The sequence below is a fragment of the Pygoscelis adeliae genome, unplaced genomic scaffold (genome assembly GCF_000699105.1).
Source record: "Pygoscelis adeliae isolate BGI_AS28 unplaced genomic scaffold, ASM69910v1 Scaffold174, whole genome shotgun sequence".
Classification (NCBI taxonomy): Eukaryota; Metazoa; Chordata; class Aves; order Sphenisciformes; family Spheniscidae; genus Pygoscelis; species Pygoscelis adeliae.
The window spans coordinates 3839102-3863163 of NW_008824676.1; the positions used below are offsets into that span (position 1 = coordinate 3839102).

A 24062-nucleotide genomic window follows, 5' to 3' on the forward strand; every position below is an offset into this window, starting at 1 on the left:
GGGGGGGGGGGGTGAGAAGGAACAACTTTGTACCACAGTCAGCTTTGAAACTGAAAAATAGTGCAGTGGAAACATAACTCGTGTAAGACTATAGAAACTAGGGCAAAAGTGGTTCCCCTCTGGGTCTAGGGTGCTACTAAGCTACAGGACTGTCCTTCCTTTCCAACAGGAACAGTATGGCATAGGTGTAAACTATTGAGACTGGAGCATTAGTGCCCTTCATCCCCTGCTCTGTGTAGTGCTGCTGCTGTTACCACTGTGAGGAACATAAGAGCACTGCAGAGCATGTACTCTCAAGTAACAGCACTTCCCCCATTGCAGGTATGCCTGTGTTCTGTTTCTGGTTAAGGTGTTTAGAAAATTCATAGGTGGTAGGTAGGAGTTTGAAAAGGAAATAAAAAGTAAAGAAATCCCCTGGGCTCTATATACACAAGTGTAACGTGAGAAGACAAATACATTTGTTTTCAGAAAAGATGACCAGGTGGAATGAGATATTAGACTGGTGGAGGGAGTTTGCATGGGGAGGGTTTTTTTGGTTGTTTTTTTAGGTTTTTTTAGGCTCTAATTATATCCAATTAAAACCTAATCCAGAGAGTACAACATTATTCTCCTCCACATGGCCTTTCTTTTACTTAAAAACAGATCTTCCCTACAGGCAAGACTGGAGAGGGAAGCTCATTATTTCGAGGTCAGTTAATTTGTCAGTGTCATTGGACATGTTTTTGTGGGGTTTGTGCTAGTAAAGTGCTGATGTAGAGGACTAAGCAGCTGAGGGGATATAGAAAGTGTGGAAAAGTATGTTCCTGTCTCATCCTTCAGCAGTGGGATTTGCTGGGTTTTCTGGAGGGGTGGTGCATCCTGCTGCGCAATGGCTCTGCAGGGGTGCCTGCAGTGTCCCTCTTTGGAGGGAGGAGCAGGGACAGGGGTGCTGTAGTGCTACCTGCACCATCAGCTTTAAGGGAGGAAGGTGAACAGTCAGGTGAAAATGCTAAAGAACAAGTCGTTTGATTCTAATGCTAACTGAGGAGCTTGGAAGGGGAGCTTATCCTTAAGATAGTGTGCATATTTCCCTGTCTTTCCCTTTAGTCTTTCTGCCTAAGCTGGGTCTTGCCTGCTTGCTTCCACAAACTCCTATCGGTCAGAAGAGATAATGCATGATTTCACATGCATTTTTCAGAGGTAGTACCGACTTAAGCAGGCTGTGGCCACTTGTTCCCGCCTCCATTCCACCCTCTCAGCTGTGTCAGAAGAGCTGTTTGTGCAGCTAGAGAACTGGCTCAGGGGAGTGTTGCGTTGAGAGTAGCCTGATCTCCTCTTGGAGGTTATTTTTAACATCCATTTTTCATCGGTCTGGGCTCTTCATATGCAGAGGGGGGTGCAAGCAAATGGCAGGTGTTAAAGACAGACCTGCTCAAACTAGAACATCTGCAGAAGGAAACGTGTGTCCCTGCCTCTCTATGAACGTTTTGGAGGTCCATGCAGCTGCTTCTGTTACCATCCAATCCAATGAGGGGACCCTGGGGATTGAACAGAGGCTGGGGGGGTATAGGGTGGGGAGGAGGGAGCATCCCCTTTACAGGATGTAAAGATGATTCCAGGGTTCACTTCTGCATTTATAGGCTGAAAAGTTGTTGTTACTGTAATATACAGAAAAAAATTATCACCACAGAAATCCAGAGTAATGGTTGTAGTGCATTAGTGAAGCTAATTGGTGGTCTCAATGCTTGTGAGACTTAACAGGGTTTTAGAGATTGCCAGTACTTCTGTGAATGAGGAGCAGCAATTGTACAACCACTTGGGATCTGCCTGGTAAATGCCACAGTTGTGTCTCCATCGCTCCTGGTGTTGTGTGAAGTCATGAGTCCCACCTAGGCTGGGACTGCAGTTGCACGAAGAACAAGCTTGATAGCAGGCCCGAGTGTGCTGGTTGCTGTGGCTCTCTTGCTAGCTGGCCAGCTGCATGACTGCCTGTCAGTCAGGCTGGTTAGGCTCCCAACACCCCCAGTATGCGCAAGAGCTACTCGGGACACCAGGTAGACAGGGCTGGGGTGTGCTCAGACTGACCACATTAAGGAGGGCTTGGGGCAGCCTGGGTCTGCAGCTGAGCATGTGCTTGTGGGTAAATAACCGAGGGGAGAGCGAGCCTGGAGGTGGGAATGGGTTCAGACCTGCTCCCGTGTGTCAGTGGAGGCATGTTCACATCCAGCTTGCTACTTAGTGTCTGTGGCAGAAGTTGATCTTGGACTCTTCACGGAGTAATTTTACCCTGGTTTCCTATTTCTTCTTCAGTGTGTAAATGTAGATGCTGCCTTCATAATATTTAACTTAAGCATCTAGTACCATAACAACAAAGTGCATTTATGGTTTACAATGTGATTCTGTGAATTGTTCTTGATTTTTTTTCTTTGAGGGCCAAACATGTTTCCCATCAGCAGATGTTGAGTGGCAATTAGGTCACAGACTACTCGATTGTTTTTTTTTTTCTTCCACTGCTGAGTGTCTGGATAGGGCATCCATTGAGATGAATTTTCCAGTGTTACACAACTGGGAATGAATGGAGAAACAGGAATTAGAGGTGTTTAGTGCTTGCACTTTTCAAATGTCAGACATGCTGTTGTGGATGATCCCCAGAAAACCATCTCTTTGCAAGGAAGCTGGAAAGTCGGTGTGCAGAACCTCATAGAACTTGCAACCATAAGCTTAACTGAGAGGAGTTAAGTGTATCAAATGGTTACTTCTTGCTGTAACACTGCTGTCTCTCTGGTGCTGAAGTCTGAGATCAGACTGAAGATCAAAGCAGAACAGGAGGGAGGGGGATTTTCCCAGGTCACTTACTTGACGGTAATGATCACATAACCTCTTCCCTGTGGAAGGGTCAGCAGGGACATCATCATTCTCGTTCTGGCAGGGACATCTGAAGGGGAAATGATATTACACTGGTTGACATTGGTTGTCAAATATTTTCACAAATATTAATCCAGTGCAGACTATTGATGGTTACCTTAAATACTTTTTCCCCATGATTATGGAGCAGCCAATTAAGCTGCCCTTTTTTGTACACACACACACACACACACACTTCAAATGCTGATCTAGGAATTCATCCTGGGATGAATCTTCATTAGCTTTTTAATCAGTGATTAGGACAGTAGTAGCTAATTAAAAGAAGATAAGTAATTAGTTCAGACAGCCTAGTATATCGGGACACTGTCCTATTCTTCTTCGATAGTACTAATTTCATAAAGAAGAGAACTGTTGCTTATGAAATATTTAACCAAGGAAACCATATTAAGTGCATGTGAACTGTGGAGAAGTCAAATATTGCAACATACTTGTAGCTTGAGAATATGTCTCCAGCCTCGAAGGTTACGTATATCTGTAGTTTTGTTAATTTTCCTAATAGTGGGAAATAATCGCATGTTCCATAAGTCTGTATTTTAGTTGTTCTGAAAAGTATGTTTTTGGTTTTGTGTGCTTTTTAAAAATATTTGTGGGAAATCTTGGCTCCCACGATTGCTCAGTTGTTGAATTCATGTTTTCCTTCTCACTGTGTAAAAGATTTCATATTCTGAAAAAACAGCAATTGGTGCTATCAGTGCAGTAACTATTCCATTTCCATTAACTCCATGGAAGCAATGAATGAACAAGGGCCACGGGGTCAAGGGTCAGGTTAAACTGCAGCAGGTCTGGGAAGCCTTGTCATGGCCTGTTTTTAATTTTAAAGCCTACTGCTGGCTGCTTCAAGTCAGCCAGAACAACCTTGGGTGCTGTGCATGCTGGAAGTATACTTCTTAGCAAAACAAAGCATGGCGTGATCCAAAGTTGCGAAGTAATTGCTAATTCTGATCAACTCTGTTAGCTACTGCAGTAATGTTGTAAGCTCCAGAGTATCCTCATTTTTTGAGATATCAGTGTTTTTTTTACAAATATGCTGAAACCTGCCTTTTTTTTGAGACTGTTTTCTGCATGGTTTAAAAAAAAAATTGTCAATGTTAATGAATCACCTATTTGTTTTAATCTTTTTATCACTATTACATGCTCAAGTTATTTTGGTTCTGAGTAAAAACAAATAAAACTTATAGTAGGCATCTAATTGTTGAACTAGTCTGTTTTGCCATTCGCTGTTTCTGTTCTCAATATATTACTTTACTTCCTCTCGGAGCGTTTTGTAAAGGTAAAATAATTTCTTTTAATAATTTAACATGTTTAATCTTGTTCAGATTTGTCTTGTGCTCAAAAAGAATAATCGTCCCAAAATTGCAAGAGTCCCAAACCTGCATTCATTAGTAGGCAAAATTACTCAGCCGCTTTAATGGGAGTTTTTTCCTTGGTATGGACTGCTGGCTGGGCCAGAGGGCATCTTATCTTCTGGTTTCCTGGTGGTCTAAATGCTTTGATTTTCCTTCACACTCAAGTCATTTGTATATTTATATGCTCCCTGGATTGGGCTAAGTACCTCTTGGAGACCTGTTCATGCTTCTGGGAATGATTTGATTGTCGGCTATGAAAGACAAAATACCAAGACACATGGGCCATAATTTTCCTGTTCGTTAAACATCTATGCTCCTTTGTAGTTTTAACGGAACACTATTATCTAATTGAAACAACAATGTTGCTGACTTTTTAATTATACTTTTGGCAATAAATCCTGAAGGAGTCTAAACTCTTTTTTTTTTTTTTTTTTAACTAAATAAATCAAAACTTGCAGTGAGTCACCCATGCAGGTTATTTTGGGTTTTTTGGGGGTTTTGTTTGTTTTTTTTTTTAATTTGATGTCTAGGCAAAGCAGTATGCTGAGGGTAGTAAATTTGGGCTAACCTTAGAATCTTTAAAACAAATGGTTTCAAGTACTAGGGCTAGCTTTGATTTATACTTCTTTGTATAATGAGCACAGACAAAAATTTATGATCTGGAATCTAAAGTTTGTTAACTTACCAAGCCTCTGTGGGATCTGTCCTTTGCTGCCTTTTAAATGGTCATAGTACTTCAGTTTGTGCCTGTGAATTCATATGTATGTACATCAGTTGCAAGACAAATTGTATGCACATCTGTTCTAAATCTGTTTTATAGTAGCCTTATAGCTGAACTGAGAGTTGTGTAAGTGTAAACTAAATTTAGAAAGGGCTTTAGAGCTACTGAAACGGATGTAAATAATCACACTGTGCACTCCTTAGCTATGTCAAAACTGAAGTGGGAGCTTCAGCTCTTTTTCCAGCTCTTAGATGTGACTGGAACGTGCTCCTATACGTTTTGTCCTACCAAATGAAATACGGGCATTCTTGAAGTTCCCCGTTTCTTACTTTGCACTGGAGGAAAGACTAAGCAGGCAGGTGTTCTTCCCATAGCACACTCAATCACAGCATACTTCCGCCAGGTCTCTGATCTGGACAATTAAGGGATCAGAAACCCGGGATGCAACATGGTGTGTGGTGCATGTCTGCATGCAACATAAGAAGTAGTCCCTTTGGCTAGCATCTTGTTTTAGGGTTTGCATTTCTCCCACGGTTTCCCAATTGCAGACAGTTGCCCTGTGCACTTTCTTATCATCCAACAAAAAAGGAGCTTATGATAAATATCCTATGGCCTTGACATGCTGGGCTGGGAGCCAGGATGATGTGAGTCTGTCTTGCCTTTTCCAGTCACTTGTGCTAAAATTTCTGTTTGCTTTATAAGAAGTGTATGCACCAAAGCCTCCCATCTCCTCTCCTGAAGGGACAGTTTGCAGAGAATGCTGCGCAGATGTACTTGGTGCTCCTGTCTTACAGGCATAAGAACAGGCAGGCTCAGGCCTGGGCTGAAACCTGGGAACAGGGATTCCTCCCATTTTCCTGCTGCCTCACACACATTGCTTGCTGTATTCCCATCTGGCACCTAGCCTTTGCAGGGAGGGGGAAGTCCTAATGCATTATCGGGGGCAAAGAAGTCTGCGGCGATATGCATGGAGCACCTCGATTCATACAATTTATTTGTTTTTAAGTTTGTTGAAAGAACAAATGTAATGTCCAAAAAAGCCATAAAAAAACCCTTAGGAAATACTTGGGCTGGGTGCCCACCTTGGCGCTTTTAACAACAGTCTGCTTTGTGTTTCAGGGGTGAATTTCCTGGGCAAGGCAAAAGCTGGGGGGCAGGCAGGACGAGACTTTCTTCCCCACTAGCACCAACCGATCAGGAGGTAAAGCTGAGCATATGATGGAGGAGAGTAGGATGCAGCTGTACTACTGGATGCGGCATGGCTGCACTGGTCTGCTTTATGTTCAATGGCAAATTCAACAGAAAGCTCTTGAGCATCAAAATTGGCTGAGAGAGACTGGCAGGCAGGACATCTTGTTTCTGAATAAAAAGCAAGCCCGATCACAAAGCTGTGGCCTTTCACCGTTGTTCATGAATGTGTTAATGGGCATTTCTGATACTGTGTAAGCTAATTCACAAATTGCATCAAGTTGGGTGAGAATTTGCCTGCCAGTAGGATTTTGTAGCCCCAAGTGCTGGCTGTTGAAAGTTCATTATCTCTAATCTGAAGAAGAGCTTGAAAGGCCAGCCCTTTCCATTCAGCTAATTTATTGACATTAAGTACAATATACCTCTCCAACTTACGTTGTACTGCAGCAACCGAAATGAAACAAAGTGAGCAAGTTTTGGACATCTCTATTTATACACTACACTTGTATAGGGTTCTGTAAAATTCCATAATCTTCATTTTAAATAAGTTCAAAAATATTAGTTTACCAGATGCAGAAATCACTGTAACTGGTATAAATCTGGAAAGCTTACGTGTATCTTTCCTTATGAGGAAAGCACACAAATCATGTAGGATGGTACAAACAAGAAAATATCTACTAAACAGTTGGGGGGGGGGAGGGGGGAAGATTTTCCAAAATATCTGAAGTTTAGTCTTGACGTAAACACTCAAGTGTCAGGGCAATCTAGCTCCTAAGCTAGACCATTCCTCAGAAAATACCTTTCATCCTCACATACCTGTAAATTAAGATACATAACCACCTACTACTGTTTAACATAAAACAACTGAAACATTTTGCATTCATTAGAAGCTCAACTGATAGCTTAAAAGGAAACATATACTTTTTTAGGTACAAAGTATCCTCAACTGTTAAGCTATATCTCCACGGTAAAATAATGGTGTGCTTTCAGCTTGTGCAGGCAGGTCCCTCCTAGCTGTGTTCTGGTTACACACATCCTCAGTACCACACAGAGGGGCGGTGGGCTAGCCCGAGTGAGGAATGGGCATGGTCAGGGTTGGGCTTGTTCTCTGCTCCTTGGCAGGCTATTTTAGAAGATGTGCCTGGGGCTACAGCGGATATATTTGCTGATGCTGCTGGCCAGGTTGAATGGGGAGTCTTCCACTTGCAATCTTGGCCCATCTTCCTTCCTTAAGTGACTGGTTCTCTGTGAATGTGGTCACTGATGTATTTGCAGCTTTTGATAAGATTCGCAGATGTGTTGCTAATTGCAGGCTCCAACTGAGGCTTTTCTCACAGGTCGGGCGTTCAGAGCAGCTCTGTCCAGTCGGAATGCTCTTATGTTTCTAGTAGGTGTCACCCCTTGTCTTCCCTATGGTCCAGGTGCCACCGGAGTCACTCACCTCCAAGCAGCTGCCTGCTGTCATCAGTTGCACAGCTGGAACAGCTGGGGGTGCCCCAGCATGGAAGGGTGCCTGATGGGACCAGGGAGCTTACCTGTGCAGAGCCTCGCTCAGGAGGTTGGGTTTTCTTGGCATACATTAAAATATATTTATCTCCTCTGGTTGTGGGGGACTTTGCTACCTCTCTGTCACATTTGGCTGAAATTGTCCAGGAGGTTCATCAGTCATGGAAAAGGAAAGGAAATGTGTGTGCGCACACAAGTCTCATTTCTTAAGAGAAACCCTCCCTCCCATCCAAACGATCTTAATAAATAGAGAAGTTTTCTTAAAGGGAGCGCAGTTGTTTTGGCTGGCTGCTTTGGATATAATCTTTGAAATGAGTGACTATGTTAAATCATGGTAATTAGGTCTGACCATTAACCTCCCACAGAGCTGATTACAGGGATGGGGGTGATGAGGAAGTTTCTTATTTTTCTTAGTGCTATTGTTTCAGTCTGTTTGCAGAGTAAACACAATGAGTGTGTCGGTTGATTATGCTGCAGACCATCTCTCAAGCCAGAGGAGACGGATATTTAGTTTTAAAATGTGAAAACCTGGGTTTTAGAGAAAGTGTGCTCTGGGGAGATGTTGGGAAGGCTCTAGGTCTATGCATCTGTGCCTTTTCAGCCATCCCAACTATTTACTTACTGAGTGGCTGTTCCTAAGGCATTTATCCCCTTTAGCTTCTCCCCAACACAATCATATACAACACCTCTGAAGGACAGCACTCTCTTCATTGCTTTAAGACTGTCTTGACTAAGTTAGAGCAGCAGAGATTGACTCCTCCCTTCCAGCATTTCTGCAGACAAGCACAGCCCAGTGCTTAAAAGGTGTGTTTTTAAAGGGCATCTCGCAGTCTGCCTGTAGTGCTCATAAATCAGTTATGACTATCGCATGGCTATGAGCACTCCAAGTAACAAAAGGCAGTTATTGATTGTAAGGGAAGATTGCTACAGGAAGGAGAACGAGTGGTATTTTGTGCATTGCAGTGGGCAGCCGCCCACGCAGTGAAACAGCCCGGGTTTAGCTGAAGGGGAGCTTTGTTGAGGAAAGGAGAATCCTTGCCTGGAATAATTGCCTCTGAGCCAGGGAGAATTAGCTACTCCATAGTGGGAACAGGCCCTCAGCTACCTCTGGCACAAACAGCGGAGCTGTTGCAAATCTGATTTGAGTTGCTAACAATAAGGTATTGAAAAGGCAGGCGGACCTAGCAGTTAGTTCTCTCTGTCTTTCCTTGGGTTCCTAATTTATGCTTCAGTTTTGCTTGCTGAAGCAAACCTGTAACAACACAAATATGTATGTGGAATAAAGAAGGACAAAAATCTTTAGAAGAGACAGTGAAAGGTGAGGCAGAAAGGCCCTCGGAAAAGAAAGGAAGCTTCTAAAAATCCAGATATTTTAGATAAAAATATAATCTGAACTGTAATTGTTGGCTGTATTTTGTGATATGAGGCTACGAAATGCTCTCTTCCCCCACAGAGCTCATAAAACTGCGCTCTGTGTACCAGATGGATTATTTTGTTTTTCATTAAATAAAGAAACTTGTAAACGGTGCTCTGTACCATAGAGATAAAAAGCTCCACCATCCCCCTCCTCTTCCTTAAACACCAGAGCACGCACTTTGCAGGTTGCAGTGTGCTCAGGCAGCGGTGGAGCCCCGGGTGAAGCCCCAGCCCGCCCGCCCGTCACTAGTGATTGGAGGCCAGGCAAGACATGCTCCCGGCGGGCGAGCGCATTTACCGCGGGGGTGCGAGAGCATTTACCGCGTGGGTTCAGTTGTGCTTTTATCAAATCCTATTTCTGAAATGAAATAAAAGGCTCAGTTACGCAGTGTTTGAATGCCACTCTCAGTGCAACAGTGGCAGTTGGTTGGGTTAGGTCTGTGGAGCTGGCACCGCTGCAGGTAGGGGAGAGCAAAAACAGGAGGCTGAATAATGAACAGTTTTTATGTAGAAGATAGCAAGAAATGTTTTATGAAGGTCACCGGGAATAACTGCTGGTTTCGCCAGTTAAGTCACTGTATTCAGTTATTCTGCCATCTTTGCAGCTTTCAAATTTGTAAGGTGTAATGTGTTAAAAGTTTCATTGTGATCCTTGTAACTTGAGCCACAATTCTTGACAGTGCTCTTGCAACGAGCAATAAGCAGCACATCCCTCGCTCCACTGTTCCCCTGACTAATCTGTTTGCCTACTATCTTGTGTAATAGGAATGCTACCTTTTTTTCCCCCTAGCTCTTTTATCCATGAGTTTATTGAACATTTTACAAAAGCAGGTACTATTATCTTCATTTATGTTTCTATTATACTGGAAATTTCAGCCATAGCTGTGGTGCAGCAGCCTTTCCCATGATATACACAGGCACTGGTCAGTTTGTACCACTTTCAGGCTGGAGAAAACTGCTCTGCTGCAAATCCCACTTACTAATGGTCTTGTGTGTATTGCCATGGGTCTGTAACTAGATGTGGTGAGTGATAAAGTGGGAATTGAGACCAAGTATGTTGACATCTTCTGCTCCATCCACTGGACCCATTGCTCATGTCATGTTACAGAAAACCTCTGTGAAATTACAGACAAACTGCATTCCAAAAGTAGAGAATAGATCAATTATAAGGTGTACCCAGTTATTAAATGCTGAACTATACTCAGTTTAGGTGAACACTAGATTAGTATTAGATACTTTTTCCTTTTCTTTTCATTCATGTCTTCTTATTATAACTGATTTCAGTTAAATGTATTTTTCCCTAATCAAATGTATATCTAGCAAAAATACTGGGGCAAAATGTTTTTATATTGTTACTTTCCTTATTTCCAAATAAAGTATTTTGATAGCTCTATCTGTATATTAGTAAAAATACATTTTAATTATTATCACAAGATCTGCACACATATTTTTTTTGTTAAGTACTGAAGACACCTAATACTGGTAAATATTTATGTCACCAAGTTTAATACAGAGATGCTTGCTTGATGTAATCATATCACTTTCACTGAGCTATGTGATGTTCTTTAACATGCCTTGTGAATAAAGTAATCCCTTCTGGATCACCATTTTGTTCTTCCTGTCTGTGCAGTAACAAGCGACTTGTGGCCTTAGTGCCAAATGACACTTCATTCAACACCAGACGAGCCTACACCAGCGAAGATGAAGCCTGGAAGTCGTATTTGGAGAATCCCCTAACAGCAGCCACCAAGGCTATGATGAGCATAAATGGTGATGAGGACAGTGCTGCTGCTCTTGGCCTACTGTATGACTATTATAAAGTAGGTAACTCCATCGTTATTCCTCCCTGCTGCACTAGCAGGGGACTACTCTAAGAGGCATCAAAAGAGCCAGTTTTCAAAGACAGAAGTCACTGCATCTTGTTTTCTCTCCGATACTTGCATCAAGCACCCTTTCTGTTTTAGGGGAAGCCTGTCTGAGGCTGTTTTGATGTGTTTAGTTCTGGAGAGAAAGAACAAAACCAGTATTCCCATATTAAATTTGCAACCATGATTTCTTTTTAAGCATAGCGTTCTTCCTCTTCCCTTGCAAGAGCATTGGATGAATAAGCCCCCTTTTTATTTGTGCTTGGATACTTGCAGTGTTCTTTAAAAAGTGGAAAAGAGGAGGCCTTGTCCATCTGTAGGTTTGTCTGCTTTTCTGTGTCATGCCACACGTGTTTTAGTTTGCTCTTTAACTGGAGTTTTTCTCATCTGACTGTTTCCCATGTTACTTTTATCTGTATAATAATTGCAGTTGGCTGTATACAAACATACGGTGAGGTCTAGCCTTTGCACTGGAAGTTTGCAGTCTAAATAGAAAGGTGGAGGGCAGAAATGGAGCTGGACACAGAGATCTAAGTCAATTTACAGGGGGAGCACTGACACACAGTTTTAGTTTATGTCAGGTTTTAAGCCCAGGGCTTTACCTACCATTTTGATACCACCTTTCTTTTTCGTATATTTCATAGTGTTTAAGTAGAGCTATGTTTCAGATTTCTGCTGAAATCTCTGTGTAATGCAGAAATTTCACTCTGAAGCCCGGGCTGACCCCTTTGTACTCTGAAAACGGAATCAGTATTGCCTACCAAGCACTGAAGTATGAAATTGTTCATTTCAATTAAACTATCTCGGTACTCCTGAAGCCACCTATGCCTGCACTGGACAGATGATCTCTGAAAGCCAGCAGAACAATGCCAGCTCCCCTCGTCATTAATTAAGAAGTAGCAGTAATGGAAATTTAAAATTAAAACCCTTTGCTTTTAGTACTTATTAGTATAAATGCTTTTAGAGAATGGACTACTCTTTTAGTCTGTGCTATGATCATTAAACGAGTGTGCAGGATTGTTCAGGGATGTAGGCAAGTGGCCATATACTAACCTTATGGTTAAATATTGTTTTAATTTCTTTACTGATTATGTTTCAAGAGATGTTCCTTGCTTTTGTGTGTTGTTGTCAGTAGAGAAAAGCTTTTCCCAATGAGAAAGAAAGGTCCTTTCCTCTACTTGACAGAGTTACCACAGTGCCAGAGTCTGTGAAGTTAATGTGGATTTGTAAAATTCAGGATGTGTATGAGCATCTGGAGTGTTGGCTTCTGTCTTAGTAATACCTTTGTATGTAGCAGTTCATTAATCTGCTGGATTTTTTAAATAAAAACAGAGAACAGCCCTTTTCCTTCTCAAAACTATGTTCTAAGAGATATGTCTGTTCCTTGTTCTAGGCAGTTGCAAAAGACTTGGGGTTCAGATGGAAAAAGCTGTGTTAATCTCAAAGCCATTTCCAGCATTCAGTCATAACTATTTCTGTCTTAAACTGGGAGAAAAAGATGTTCTTGTTGATGCTCTCAAACAGGAACTTAAAACCTAACTTAAACCTCTGTGCTGTAATGTGGAAGTGTAGAGGAGGACTTCCTGTGCACAAGACTCTCTCAAATTGCCCTTATTTATCATTTGGCTCATTTGTTCTGACATGCTGGATAATTTTTTTGAAGTACTTTTTCCAGTCAATAGGAATCATTTGAACTTCACTGTTGGTTTTTTTTTTTTTTCCCTTCTCCTTTTTCTTGTAGTGATATTTACCTAAATATAGACCCTCCTTCAGGGATAAATATGTGATCTTAACAGGGGAATCAACATGTGCAAACTGTGGCTTGGACCGCACTTCTACAATTTATGAAAGAGGTTTTTTAACCAACAGGATGCTTAGTAGGGAGAGAGGATGTCCCTAAGAGAAGGAAAGGCTCTGACTAGCGTGCTCTGAGTCTGCTGCTGTCTTGCAGATATAGCTGATGTTAACCTTGGCTACTGTAGTGCACTGTAGTATTGTTTTTCCTCTAAATTCAGATATTTTCCTGATATTTCTTTAAAGTATTTAAAGATAAAAGGCACAGCTTTAGCCCATTCTTAGGTCTATTCTTGCTCTTTAATCCTGAGTTAACTGCTATGATGGAGTGGATATACCTTCTTTTGTAAAAGATAGATTAGAAGTTTTAGCTCCCAAATTGCTGGTTCAGCAAGAAAAGAAAAATACGGTCATGGCAGCAACTTTGCCCTCGGTGATTTCATATCTATGCTGGTGTCAGGAAACCGGTATGTGGGAAGACAAATCTTTTAAGTCACTTTTGGTGTCAATTTTGAGTCTTTTGAGGGGCCAGATTTGGATTTTTACTTCTCATGGCTGTTGATGCACTCAGCAAAACAGAAGTTGGTGTTCTCTGATGACATGCCAGCATGCCCCGACCTGTCCCCATGCTAGGAAAGGGAAGGATCCACAAACTTCCCCTGGGTAGGAGTCCTACACCCTCCAGACTGCTCTATAACAGGAGGACTTAGCCGGTGCTTGTGGTTTAATTGAAACCCCTTTTTCCTCTGAGTTAAAAGGGTCTCCGTGCAGTGCTCATCGAAGCATCATGTCTTTCTTCTCATCTTTTATTATTCAGTGAAAAGCGTGTGTTTTTAGGAATATAAGCTTTGATTTTGAGATATCTTGACCTAGCTTGATATTCCAAAGATAAGGACATATAGAAGAGTGCTTTGCTCCAGATTTGTGTGCCCCAGAACTGGAAAAGAAAACAATCCCTACATTTTTTACCTTTGGAAATTATCTTTCTGTTCACAATCAGTCTCCCAAAGAAAAACAGCTCCTGGCATCTGTGAACTAGACAACACTGATACGGTTGCATTTTTCTAGTTGTTGCGGTAGAGCAGTCTGAAGCTGCAAATACCTGACAGTTGCATTTACCTGACCCCATGCCTGGTGTTGTTCTCAGGTTCCCAGAGATAAAAGGCTGTTGTCTGTTAACAAAGTGAGTGATAATCAAGAAGACCAAGATAAAAGGTACAGTATTATTCAAAATCATACACCCAGCTACTAACAGTGTTGATCAGTTGTGAACTGAAGGAACTATGATAGCCTGAGGGTTTATGGTTTTCTTCCAAAAGATAAAAGAATGAAGAATGTTTTGGGAAGCAAACTTTACTTCTTTTTACTTTTAATTTATTAGAAAAATTGAACAGTATTATTAAACGTGCAATTTGCAAAGTAGCAGAAAGGTTCATGACTTGTTTGTGTTTCATTTTGTTGTTTTGCTGCTGCTGAGATTAGTAAAATCAGATTATACGGATAGTTGGCTTTTGGCTGCTTTTCTTTCAATTTTCTTCTTCTAGAGCAAAAAGTGAGTAGTTTGGCCTCAGTAACCTGATTTATACAGTTTTATTTAACATAACTTAGGGTCTGCCCAGAAGCAAATAAAGTAACTCTTAAAATCATTTGCTCAGAATGTTTTTCTCACTCCTCTCAGATTTCAGCCCTCCTCTGTAGGCCAGAAGTGACTTGAAGAGTCAGAGGAAGCTGACTCCTGCCTTTATTAAGACTTGTGAACAAGAGGGAGTGTATATTTATGTAGAAAGAACTAAGTTGTAGAAAGAACCAAGACGGTATCTTCGTGTAAAATTGTAGTGGAGAGTAGCTACACAAGGTTTATTTAAAGGTAGCTAATTCGGGACAGCCTTAGATGGTCTCCACTAGCTGTGTAAGGTGAAAGTTCAAATAGGTAGTAGTAAAATTCACTATTTCAAAACAGAATATGAAACTTTTTTTGAGGGACAGTTTTTCTTCTGCGAACGCCAGAGAAATTCCTAAGTTGAGTGTGATTGACAAAACTGGCCTTCGGTGGAAAGCCAAGAGAGAGGAACTGTAATGTCAGAACATATCTCCTGGGTTGAAAACAAAGCTGTGTGTTACACCTACTAGAAGTTTTATGAGTTAACAATTTTATGTCAGTGCAACTACTGTCGGCGATCAGATTGCTTTCAAAAGCAACCGTGGTTAGATGTGGGAATGCTGCTGGAGGTTACCTTGCAGCCGCTATAGTTACTGATCTACTCTGATACAATGGGTTTCCTGGGCTTGCTGTTTCAGAAGAGCATTGGTACCAGAGTTACACAAACGGTAGTGGCCTGTCAACAGCCTGAAAGAGCTTGCATCAGCATATGAATTTTGCTGTTGATATTCTGCCTATTTCACATGCAAATTATCTACTGTGAGTAATCCATACTCTTTATGCTTATTTTGTGCCTAAAGGCTGTTGCACTGGTGGATTGATTTTGCATCCAAATTATAAGTCAAGGCAAAAGCAACCCCGGATATCCAGAATTTATTGTAACAAGTCATACTGATTATAGGTCAAATCAAATGTATTATTTTTCCCTAGCTGTTACAAAGCTCTGGACCTCTCTGCTTGCCTCACGATGTCTTTTCCCTAGTATTTGTTAATGTACTACTTCCTAGGGCAATGGCTTACCAGAGTTGAAAGATCTCCTTCCCTGCCGTCTAAGAACATTAAGCTATTTAAGGAGGAGATTTACTCTATCAGGACAGTTCATAACATTTTTTGGTTTTGTCTCACAGAAATTGTCTTAATACCACGGAAGCTCAGAGTAATTTAAGTGGGGGAGAGAACCGCGTGCAAGTCCTGAAGACAGTGCCGGTTAACCTTTCCTTGAACCAAGATCCTTTGGAGTCGTCCAAAAGGGAATACAACACAAATGTGTCTGGGAGCTCGACCCCCATCACGGGGACTGGAGTGACTGTGGTTAAAGCGGAGGAGTTCACCCCTGTTTTTATGACCCCACAAGCACACTATGCAAGAGGAGAAAATGAGGAGCATCGAGGGGTTATCTTTGAACCGTATGAAGTGTCCAACATTGCTCCCCACACAAATTATCTCAAAGACGACCAGCGCAGTACTCCTGACAGTACGTACAGTGACACCTTCAAAGATGGAGGAACAGAAGTAAGTTTTTCACCTCAAATTAGCATCTAAAAACTCAATAAAAAGCTGTAAACAAGACAGGGAGATTTGAGCTGTACACAAGAGCCATTAAAAGAACAGTGATGCTTGTTTCAACAAATTAATCTCTGCTGCTTGCTGTGTTCCTGTCAGTCTGTGCTCTGATTATAGGGGAGCATCATGAGGTGTTTCAGAAGACAGTTTTAAAGTTGTTTATTGGAAACTCTGAGAATAATAGATACTGATCTTTTGTCTTCTGGGATATTTTGTAAAGTAGAGGATAGTTGCCATACTGAAAGAAGATCTGTTATCTGTTAACAAGATCTGCCTTCAGACCTATCCATAACAGTAAGAAATAGCAGCCACTTGTAACTGGGAAATTCTTAATGTTCTCCTGAAAGTGCAAATGAGCGGTGTCAGTCTCTGCTGCTAGATAAATCCAAGTAATTTATTCAGAAGCTGTCTGTTTCACTAAGCTCTACTTTGTAACATGGGCAAGCGGGGAAAAACTAGAATTAGGTGACTAGAGCGGAATGTAGAAGTTAACAGGCAGGGAAAGACTCGGGTGCATGTGTATGTAGGGCAATGAGGAGGAGAAGAGAGGCAAGAAACTGCCTTGTAACTATTTTACACTGTTATGCTGAGGCAAAGTAATTATAAAGTCAGCTTTAATATGGTGAGTACCCTCTGGCTGCTTTTGCCTGCTGCAGAATAATGCAAACAAGCCAGAAATGTGGAAAGGTAAAAATTACTTAAAGCTGACAGTACCTCTGCAAATAGTTAGAGATATTAGGTGGTAAAACTCTCCTTGGATTTTCTCCTCCAACTCTATGAAATTGTAAATGTAACAAAAGTACAAGGCAAGCTACATTAAGGCTGAGTTACTCTGAGTATATAAGAAGTGTACTGTGTGTTTGTGTACGTGTATTATAGAAAAGTAAATTGTCTCCACACAAGCATCACAGATCAGGACGTCTGGAGGTGAAATCCATTTTCAGATATAGAACACACTTAGGTCAACTAAATGAATAATTAATGAAGAAATCTAGCTTGCCATTGAAAAATCAGTAAGATCAAACCTTGGATTACAAACACTGCTCTCCATTAGCAAATCACATAATTTCAGCTATTTTTCATTGTTACTGCTAAATGGCTTTTTATGGTAGTCCAGTGGTACCGTACCCATGGCTTTCCCTGGGGTGCTGCAGCTGAGCGATTCCGTTACTCTGGTTTGTACGCGCTGCTGAGAGCTACCCCAACAGTCAGTCCGCTCTGTGCAAAGTGCTGTTGAATGTACGAAGTTGTTTAGCTTGGAGGTAAAAAGGGAATTTACATCTATACGTTGGCCTTGCATCCCAAACTCCATGTTATGGTAATTTTTGTTGCAATGGTAATATTTGGCATCCCAAACTCTATGGTATGGTAATTTTGTTACAATGGTAATATTTTGTTACATGTTTTTTAAAAAGGATTGGTTAATAACAAGGTATGATACTTGTCATCTATCTCCACATCTCCACAGTCTGCGGAGAAAGAGGCAACTCAAACCCGATTGCCAAAAAGGCGTGGAAAGGTTTGCCAGGTACACTCACTCCTCTCCATCTTCACCTCCCCTATTAACGGTACAGGGAGACTGAACAACTAACTTTAACTGGGTTCCCGTCTGTAGCTGTTAGGTGAGGTGTGTGCCACTGTTAGTGGCCTTCCGGCCCCAAATGCTTGCACACATGTGGCATGGGAGCAGGGAGAGCTTTCCCACCCTGCTGTAGCCTCACTCGACACTTAGCCTGTCCCTTCATTTTTTCTCAACTACCCAAACCCAGGGATGTGCTTCACCCCTGCGGTGCTCTGACTGCTTCTTCAGCCACGTGCTGTTGTGTAGGGACAACTGTATGAAGCGAGTGTGGGGAGAGCATAAGGTAAAATGTCAAAACATACCAAAAGAGAAACTTGTGCTAAATTAGTGTTTAAAGTAGGAATACAGTTGGTCTTACTAGTTTTCCTATTCACTTGGTGAGAATGGCTGGGTTTGGCTGCAGTAGATTTGCTCTGATGCCTGCTCAATTTTAAACACATTATGAATACATATTTAGAAATTGTTTCAAAACATTTATTGAGTGACTTAGTTCTGTTATACTGAAGGAGTGCTGAGTTTTTATAGATCCCTGTGGTAGTGGAGGCCTCAGTCAATCACTTGCTATGTTCTTTGGATACAATTTTAACAATTATATAAATATACCTTTCTCATTTCTTTCATATTCTTATTTAGCTGTGATTAATTTATTAGTCCTTTATAGTATAGACAAAATTTTCGAGGATAGGAAAGTAAATTGAATGTTTTTGAAAATGTCAACCTCTAGCTTTCATACAAAATGTGACTAGCATGTTAATATGGGACCATCTTTATTGTAATACCCCTCAGATGTTAGATTTCTTGGAGTATTTCGCTTATCTATTCTATTGCTCATGGGTCCTTGACTTTTGATCTTCAGGAAACATTCCTAACCAGTACACGATACCTTTGCACTTAACTAGTATCTGACTAGATATTTGTTGTGGCACAGTTGTGCATAAGGTAAAATTAAAAACTGTTTTCAAAATTGCCTGACTTGACATTTCTGGAAACAAAACAGGTTTTAATTGCTAACTGGTGATCACAAAAGAAATCCTGGAGATTAAGTGTAATGATCCATCAGTGAATCAGAGAGACATCAGCAAAAACATGTTTCAGGCAAAAGGCAAGCCAAGAAGAAGCAGCAAGGCTTACATAGTAGAGCACAAACAGGCTCATTTGCTCAGGAAGACAGAGTACAAATCCTTGCTTAGTCTGTGCAAAAAGACTTCATTTTTTTAGAATGCCACCTTTTGATGTAATTTTTTTTGATAGATGTGTCTTCATTTTGTGAAGAGTGACTGTAGGTCTCCTTTCATATGGTAAAGTGTGCATTTTGCTAAAACAGAATCTTATATTGAAAGTAAAATACTTTCTTAGCCTGCGTCACCATGCCTATTCAAAATAGGCAGTATAGCAATCTAATTTTTTATCAGCATTTCATTGTAGGTCTTAAGGAGAGCTGACTGCACACATATTTTTAAATAAAACAAAAAGTGAAGTCTCTAGGAAAACTATGGTTTCATTTGAAAATCTACTTATCTTTGAGATGGGGTACATTTTTACAGGCTTGTTTTAGAATATATTAATGTGTAGGCAGGGAGTTTAATAAGGCAGAAGATGTTTTTCAGCTACATTGCTGTAGCAAGTAGGTTATGAAAAACTCTAAAAGCTTGACATAAATGAATTATCTCTGTCAATTCCAGTGTAAAGACCATGTAGCATCCACTCCAGTTTTTAGGATTTTGAGTTTTAAATGGTTGATGGTTTCTTCTGAGGGGTCCTTAAAGAAACATAATTCTACTTTTGTTGGTATTTTCATTAGATTGTATCAAACTATATTTAATTGTTGTTTTTATTTTTCAGAAGTATCGCAGTGTGTCAGTGGGGGCTGAAGAATATATTTATGAACAAACAAGGTATGGCATAAGCTTTAAAATGTGTTGACTGGCATCACATAAGAATGTATTGAGGAGAGGCTGCCTGTGTCCACTTCGCACCCTCCCTCCCTCTCATCCTTTTACCCAGCCTTCCCCCAGCCCTGGGGCACCTGCAGGGCTCCCTTGGAGCTGCCCAGCAGCACTCTCCTCTTCTTCTCCTGCATGTATTACGCTTTCAAATCTGACCAGTTTATATCTTCATCTATTATCTTCCCCCAGCATTGTTTTAAGTTAGTAACTCCTCTGAAGCCCTGGAGATATGCGAGATTAAACGTGTTAAGAGAGGTCCCCCAGGTAACAGGGCACAGCTTTGACAGCCAGGTCATGGAAAGTGTTCCCCACCTTTCAGGGTGGCAGGATGCACAAGTCAGATGTCCAGGATGGTTGAACTGGCTCCACCAACCTTATGGAATTCCCATCTTTATTTTCCCTTCTATTTTTTCCAGTTACTCCTAGCAGGTTTTCTGTGAAACCCTCTGTCTTTTTACACTGTTCATTGTGGTACTTCATGTTTACTTATAATATAAATGACATACCTATTACAAGCCATGTAAGAAAACCTAAGAATTCCAAAAAGTTTTAAAAAAAGTTTCAAAAACTGATGTATGAAAGGAATAGTGTCCTTCCTGCTAAGCACAGAAAAATGCATGTGTAGAATGGGCAAACACGGCAGTCACTTAATTAATGAAGACTGTGATCGGTAAAATTTATAAGCTGATGCATCATTTCATGTCTGTGAATAGTTCTATTTATATCTGAGAGATTACTCTCACTTTAGAAACAGGAACATGCCTACATATTTTTCCTGGAGTAGGCATGTGACTGCTTCTGTAGTGGAGGTTCCTTACAGCTTGATCTTTTTTCTGAGGTATATTAAAACAATCATTAACTGCAGTGAGCTCAGAACTGAGTTATTACATAGGCAGTACATATGAAACAGAAATTTAGCAAAGGCTGTTCACTTACTACACTGGATATTTATAAAATTGAATCCTGAAGCACTGGCATTGTTAACAATTCTCAGACATTAAGTCTTTCATGCTATGGCCCAGGACCACATTAGAACAAAACCTCCAAATGCACATTAAGAAAAACGAAATACATCTTTCCTGGGAGTTACCTGGAAGTGATAGGTGCTCAGAAATGAAAGCTTCAGATTGAAAAAAAGAAGTGGTGATTATGAAACTAATTGGAAGCCTGATAGAAGATCCCTTAACGACTACATGGGGCTTTAGTTAAGACTCATGGTGAGATTCAGAATAGTATTATAATCATTTGAGTGACTGCAGTAAGTTTTAAGGGTAATAGTAATCCTCCTGCTATGGGGCACACTTTGATTGCCAGCTGGGAAAAAGAAGAAAATTCCCAAGTGGTACCACACAGAGGCTGCAAAATTGGCCAGGAGCAGTGTGTCTGGGGTTTGCATTTTTTGACATCTTTCTGAAACATACAGAATGACAGAAAACAGAAGACCAGACCGTGGCAGACTGTAGGCAACTCTGTTAAGACACTGTGTGTCTGCCTTTGGTTCATCCTAAGCCCTGCTCAGCACATATCCTCATTAGGCCTTCTGTCCCGTGGGAGGTTTTGAGGTGCACCTCCCAGGGCACTCAGCGTGCTTTGGTGCACATCATAGAATCATAGAATCATAGAATCATTAAAGGCATCGTGCAGCAGTCTTGCAGCATGCAATCTGCAGTCCCTTTGTGTGACACTAAATCAGAGGATGTGCCCCCACCACTAAGGGCGGTCAATCCACAGGACAAGCATATGCAGTGGGATGGATGCTGGGTCCGCAGCACCAGTGATTCTGTTTTTCCAGTCTGCTCAGACGGGGCCGTTCCCCTTGCCAGTGTCGACAGAGCCTCTGTTCCCCTTGCACACAGGACAGAGGGACTGCGGCAGCGCACACCATGGTGGGTGGCAGCGGAGGGGACCACAGTCCCCTTCGTGCTGCCTTTCCACTGTGCATGAGAGCCTTCGTGTCAGCAGCAACTGCACTGTTGGGAAGTGCTGGTACTGCCATCAGTGGGTCGGATAGGTATAGGTTAGTGTTTGCTTTTTACCTTACTTTTGCTTTGATTTGTAACTTTTAAGCAACTAGAAAAATAACGGGATTTCCATTTATAAGCTAAGAAACACTTAGAAATTGTCTTTTTGATTGTATGATTGATACTAAACTAAATAATTGATACTAAACCCTCTGAAACTTCGTTTGGATGGAAAGACGTGGATAAAGTTATTTTTTTTTCTTCTACCTTCTCTTCACTTCTACCTTCTCTTCAAGTGGGGATTTAAATGTTGTTGTTATTCATGCATTTTAGTGATTCCCCCCCCCCCATTGGATAGTTAAAAATGTTTTTGTGTTCCCCTTATTTCCATATTGCTATGGCAGTGTTATGATGACCCAGAGTATTTGCTTGACCTAGAAAGTTAAGGATACACTGTTGTTTTGGACCAACATATTTGTCCTTTCGGTTCTACTCCAGCACTGCTTAAACACTTTGCTGAATTAGGACCTTTGTGAAAATGCTTCCCCTGTATCTCCAATTTGTGAGGACATCCTGCAAGTGACTCCCTGCATTAAGCTTCCTGTGGTGACCAAATGCAGTTTGAAGAGAAGATTTATTCTGTAAGGTTAACATTATTTTTCATTTAAGAGAATGTGAGGAGCTGCAGGCATCGTTTTTATTGGATTATTGTTCAAGCCCGTTATTGGAGGAGGCGGCTGGAAGAGGCTCTGTGAGAACTGTGTTCAGCTGACAGTTCACTGGTTAATGGAGCTTTAACTTTTCATGGTTTGAGAACTGCTTTGAAGGTGGAAAGTTCTCCTGTGAAGGAGGATCTTTTCGAAGATCTGACTTCCAACACAAGAGCAAACTTTCTCTGATTTTTGTCTTTTTCTAAGGGAGGTTACTTGATTGCAGGTACAACTAAATGTAGGTACTTTGTTCTGTCTGATTAATTTTGAAAAGAAGGCTTGTAAAAACCTTGATTGCACGTTGTCTTTAAACAAATGAACCTACTGTCCCTTCTGGTTGTATTCCTTCTCTGCCCTGTGCTGAAAGTAGCAGTTGGCCTTTCCATTCTCCATGTCCGTCTTTTGCAAAAAGTTTTACTCTAGTTTTTTTGTTTGTTTGTCTTGTTTTGTTTTAATTTCTCTTTCTGTGACACTTCTAAGTTTAAGTGTCTGTGGAGGTAGCTGATTTCCTGCAAATCATACTGAATTCCCTCCTGGCATTTGACACTCTCACTGTGGGGTATGTAGTCTTGTACTTCATGATGGTTCTTTTCAGAGAAAGTAAAGATGCAGTCTTTGCTCCAAGAGACTTACAGTCCAGATACTTTTACGCTTGATTGCCAGATCTGATGAACTTGAAAAAAGAAAATTATATTTTTAAATACCTGTGTGACCTTTTCCTGGAATTTTATTATTAGCTTCTTATGCCTTGCTTATATGATGCATAAAATACGTAATGAACGGGGACAAAGAGAAAAAGAGAAAGTGATATGGATTTTGTTGGTGTTTCTCTCCCTGTCTTTTCAGCAGCACTTTTCAGTATACGCTAGAAGCTACCAAATCTCTGCGTCAAAAGCAAGGGGAGGGGCCCATGACCTACTTGAACAAAGGACAGTTCTACGCCATCACCCTGAGTGAGACGGGTGACAACAAATGTTTCCGGCATCCCATCAGCAAAGTCAGGGTATAGTCCAATTTCTTTCCTAGATGGGAATGGAGCTCTGCAGATAAATGTAGTTGTGGTTGGTTGGTTTTTAATTATTTTTTTTCTTGTGGGAGAGGACAGAGCAAGCTTACTCTTATGCCCAGTGTAAAAGTGGGAGAGTAGTATTGATGGTGGTCTCAAATATTTTGGCGTCCAGTATTTTCATAGTGTGATCTTATGAGTTAATTATATACATATATGCCTCAGTTTATGGTTTGGCAGAATGGTAATTGCACAGATACTGCACTTGACATTGGTGAACTTATTACTGCCATGATTAAAGAAAAAAAATCTACTGTGTAAGTCCATCTTCACTCACTTCTGCACTTCATCAGCTGCTTTCCAGTGCATTTCAGATAAAATGTGAAGAGTTGAAGCCTTCCTTTGTGACATAAATTTTAAATCATTTACATCGTATAAGTGTGAGCTTTCACTTGATATTCACCCAGAAGTATGACAAAATGGATGATTTGCATCTTAGATTCATAGAATCGTAGAATCATAGAATACTTTGGGTTGGAAGGGACCTCTAAAGGTCATCTAGTCCAACCCCCCCCTGCAATGAGCAGGGACATCTTCAGGTAGATCAGGTTGCTCACAGCCCCGTCCAACCTGACCTTGAATGTTTCCAGGGTTGGGGCATCCACCACCTCTCTGGGAAACCTGTGCCAGTGCTTCACCACCCGCAGCGTAAAAAATTTCTTCCTTCTATCTAGTCTAAATCTACCCCCCTTTTGTTTAAGGCCATTCCCCCTTGTCCTGTCGCAACAGGCCGTGCTAAAAAGTTTGTCCCCGTCTTTTTTATAAGCCCCCTTTAAGTACTGATAGGCTGCAATAAGGTCTCCCTGAAGCCTTCTCTTCTCCAGGCTGAACAAC

General features: G+C 41.2%; 1 protein-coding gene across 1 annotated transcript in view; it reads left to right on the plus strand.

Moving 5' to 3' along the window:
- The window catches only part of GRHL2 (grainyhead-like 2 (Drosophila)), a 99574-nt gene that overhangs the window by 31318 nt on the left and 44194 nt on the right, over nucleotides 1-24062 (plus strand). The window contains exons 2-6 of the mRNA XM_009323130.1: nucleotides 10712-10901; nucleotides 13888-13955; nucleotides 15528-15912; nucleotides 19388-19440; nucleotides 23009-23165. Coding sequence (XP_009321405.1) covers nucleotides 10712-10901; nucleotides 13888-13955; nucleotides 15528-15912; nucleotides 19388-19440; nucleotides 23009-23165 — 853 coding nt within the window. The remainder of the gene's footprint in view (nucleotides 1-10711; nucleotides 10902-13887; nucleotides 13956-15527; nucleotides 15913-19387; nucleotides 19441-23008; nucleotides 23166-24062) is intronic.